General features: G+C 39.4%; 2 protein-coding genes across 5 annotated transcripts in view; one reads left to right on the top strand and one right to left on the bottom strand.

Annotated features, from left to right (window-relative positions):
* Window positions 1–6: 6 nt before the first annotated feature.
* On the bottom strand, window positions 7–2,702 carry LOC102680442. 4 transcript variants are annotated; one of them, XM_031511759.1, is made up of 7 exons: window positions 2,478–2,494; window positions 2,049–2,155; window positions 1,699–1,922; window positions 1,254–1,590; window positions 945–1,163; window positions 494–853; window positions 7–356 (listed from the first exon to the last, which is right to left on the bottom strand). In XM_031511759.1, the coding sequence occupies exons 2-7, from the start codon at window positions 2,073–2,075 to the stop codon at window positions 21–23; spliced, it is 1,503 nt and encodes a 500-aa protein (XP_031367619.1). In that variant the 5' UTR covers window positions 2,076–2,155; window positions 2,478–2,494; the 3' UTR covers window positions 7–20. The 4 variants fall into 4 exon arrangements, with proteins under 4 accessions (XP_031367619.1, XP_031367620.1, XP_006618349.1 ...); XM_031511760.1 differs by lacking the exon at window positions 2,049–2,155 and having other exon boundaries at window positions 2,478–2,702; XM_006618286.2 differs by lacking the exon at window positions 2,049–2,155 and having other exon boundaries at window positions 1,797–1,922; window positions 2,478–2,701.
* LOC102679957 (pickpocket protein 19-like) overlaps window positions 2,698–3,583 on the top strand; it is a 2,906-nt gene continuing 2,020 nt past the window's right edge. The window contains exons 1-3 of the mRNA XM_031511761.1: window positions 2,698–3,010; window positions 3,089–3,289; window positions 3,349–3,583. Of these exons, the coding sequence (XP_031367621.1) occupies window positions 2,748–3,010; window positions 3,089–3,289; window positions 3,349–3,583 (699 nt within the window). The 5' untranslated portion in view covers window positions 2,698–2,747. The remainder of the gene's footprint in view (window positions 3,011–3,088; window positions 3,290–3,348) is intronic.

Raw genomic sequence — 3,583 nt, 5'->3', positions numbered from 1 at the left:
AAAAAAAAAAAATCAATCAATCACGTTCCTAAATTCTGCTTCTCCTCGTGTTGCTGTTGCTGCGGTTGTCGTTCCTCCGGCCGTTGCTCGACCGTGTTCGGTTGAAACGTGAGCAGAGACTCCCTCGGCGAATACTCGTCCAGAAACTTTTGAAGATCGCAGAGTTTTTTAAACTCGTTTTGAATGTGTTGCATGTGCTGCCACCGAAGGTTTTTCAAACGCTTTATACATTCGGCCGGTGTCTCGTGATGGCTGGACACGTCCTTTGTGAACAATTCGTAACAATCACCGCGAAGCGCACGTACTATCTCCACAGAGTATCCTTGCTCTGTTAATTCTCGATTCGATTCTGTATTCTGAAAGAAGCAGAGAAAAAAAAAAAGAAAATAAATAAATAAAATTCGAGATCGAAAAGAGGAGAAAGGTGACAGGTTGCAAGGGTATAATTTAAATTCAATTCATATTCTTATTCCATTCGTTCGAGAAGGAGAACCTTTTGCTGGCCCGGCGAAGTGGCGAATTTCTTGCTGAGAACCCGATCGATTAGACCAATGATGTAACTTTTAGTCGCTCGAAGATTAAAATCAGGATTTAAATCCCCTCCAGCGTACGTGTTCTTCCTATTTGGAATATCTTGTTCCTCGTCCTTAACGGCCAACTCGCAATACGAGCTATCCTCTCTCGTTTCCTCCGTGTTGCTCGTCGATTCTTTTCCAGGACTGCAAGGTGAATCTTGCCGGGTGGTGGATCGTTGGCACGGTTTACAGACAGGCCGGGCGTTCTCGTCTTCCTTTGGCAACTCTTCCTCCTTCGCGTAATCGTTCGTGTCGATTGCCAAACTTTTATGCTTGGGCTGGAATAGAAATTGGTATATAAAAATATGTCGTTTGATCGATCGAAATTCGTTTGTATAATTCATTCACGAGGAAAGGAATAATACTTGCCAATTCTTCCCCGTTAGTTTTCGAAGTTTGCGAGGCGCACCCTTTCAAGATGGAAAGTTTATTCGGCAGTGGGTCGCTTTTCTTTTTCCCTTGTACGTTCCGATTTTCCTCCGCTCCTTCCTCCAAATCCATCTTCTTTCTATTCCCGTGTTTACCGGCCAAGTTGAATCTCAATCTGCCCCTTGTGTACAACAAGTCGGCGTCCTCGTGGTCGCCCAACTCGCGTTTCATAAAAATTCACGTTTGTTAATCGTCGAAAAAATTTGTTTCGAAACGAAAACATTTCGAAATACGCGATTAACATATTACCTGATGATGCTCGTCCCTCATGTAATAACTCTCCTTCTTGTAACTGTTCTTCATAGATCTTGGATATTCGTAACATATATTATCGTTTTCACCCGAGTGCAATATATTCTTCATGATCGAATGCACTTGATCCTGCTCGATCCTGCATTGGCGTCGATGAGTATTCGGCTGCCTTTTCCGCGAGTGATAATGAGCGTACGCTGATCCGTTACAAGCCGATACCCCGTACAGCCTCGGCGATAAAGTGTTGCTCTGCGACTTCTTGAACGTTTGACTCGTTGGATTTGTCAATAAATTCTCGTACTCGTTCAAAACGGCGTCCATATTTTTGGAACAACTGGTTAAAAAAAAAAAAAAAAAAAAAAAAAAAAAGTAAAGAGAGAGAAAAAGGAATTTTTTTTATGGCATTAAAATAATTAAAAATTCGAGCGAGAAAACGCGTTACTTTGTTCTTCCCATCGAATACTTCACGGTTTCAGGAGGGCAATGACAAGAAGGACAGTGTTGCACTTGATCTTTTGCTCTTCTCACGCGTCTCCTTACCAAATCTGGCGGTATCTCGGATCGTGGTTGATTGCATTTTAGACAACGTTTCAGATCGTGATACGATTCCACTTGTTTCCGTCGTTCTTCGTGATATCTCTGCGTCGGGCAACATTCTTCAGTGTCCTGGAAAAAGAATTCGTTGTTATAACCTAACTTCCAAGATTCATCGCCGGATCGTTAGATATATATTTTTCCGTGCGGAAATTGATCGATCGAGATCCAGAAAAAGAAAAATAAGGTGGACCTAACCGTTTCTGTATCTTGTCGGTCCATCATCTTGCTGTCAGAATGCTGTCAAAACCTTCCGTGGAATTTGCACCTTCCCACGTCCCGGATAATCCGGATTTCAGTAATATCTAATTGACCTTCGTTCATAATAAATTCTGCTTTTCCATTGAAAAAAATTAGCGAAAGGAAAAAGCGAGAAAGTGTAGAGAGGATAAAGGTTGTTGGTTTCGTATATGGTACGAAAGTCACGGATCAAACGTGTGCTGAAAAAAAAAATTGACTCGCGGTGTTTCTTCGAGAAAGAATTAAACGCCGAGGTAGGCGCTGGAGAATAATAGATAAAAAAAAAATTAATTTTTGAATCAATGCGAATAAATATGAAGAAATTTTTAGAGTGGATAAATGTCGAGAAACGTTTCTTTTTTTTTAAAACAAATCTATATCTCCTACCTTATCACGTGTTCGTAATAATATGTCATCGTAGATTACTTGTTAACGATAATTTGAATAAATTATTAATATTATTATATTCGTGTACCACTAGATTCCTATTTTGTTACGTTATCGATCTATAAAATGATAAAAATCTCGCGTGCAATGTCTTTTATTTCGATCGATGAAAAAATCCTTGAAAAAGGTATCGAAACAATCACATTTGTTGCGACACTCGCGTGAATATCGTTGAAAAAGGAACTAAGCTACTTGCTATAAAAAAGAACAATGACGAAAAAATCGGTGACAAAAACACTTGAAACGACATTGGAAAAAAGCGAGTATTTCTGCGAGAATGAAATATTGCCGGATCTTCAAGCACGCCAGAGAATCACATCGAGGAAAGAAAAGTCGGCGTATCCAACTATGATTGGCCTGCCATCTATCAATCCAAAATCCGTAGCAGGAAAATATTTCGTGAAATTTGCGAGTTCTGGAACGTTACACGGTTTGAATCACTTGGTCGCGCCAAATAAACATCCCTTTGAGAGGTAAGTATACTTGGACGATATATATATATATATTAACAATCATAATGATTTTTAACAAAAAAAATATTCGTTCACAAGATTCTTAATATTGGTTTTCGTTGTCGGAGCTCTGGTGTGTTTGATCGTTTTGTCGAGTATTTTCTGGGATCGTTATCAGAATAACGCCACGGTTATCGTAATGGATAATAATAAAGATTCGTTTAAAATTCCACGGTGGTCTCTATTCGTTTGCATGGCTCAAACTATAGATCCAATGAAAATGACAGACGTGTTTAAAAAGTAAGATCTATTCTCGTATCTATAAGATGAAATTTTTTTTAACGTATTGAATACCTTAGATACGAAATTAAAGACACACCAGAGGCGAGAGAGTTCTTCACCTTTCTCGGAACCGTCACTTACGAAAATATGATGGAAACACCTATTTACGACAAAGTACCAGCGAACAAGTGGCTAGAGATTCTTTATGATTTGAAGCAAGATATAGGCTCGAATCTTTTGTCAGAGAAACCTTTTGATCCTTACGAGACTTGGATGGTGACAGAAAAAGGATTCTGTCTCGTGTCAAGAAAC

This window comes from Apis dorsata, unplaced genomic scaffold (genome assembly GCF_000469605.1).
Source record: "Apis dorsata unplaced genomic scaffold, Apis dorsata 1.3 scaffold_347, whole genome shotgun sequence".
Lineage (NCBI taxonomy): Eukaryota > Metazoa > Arthropoda > Insecta > Hymenoptera > Apidae > Apis > Apis dorsata.
This window is presented reverse-complemented; position numbering and strand designations above follow the sequence as displayed.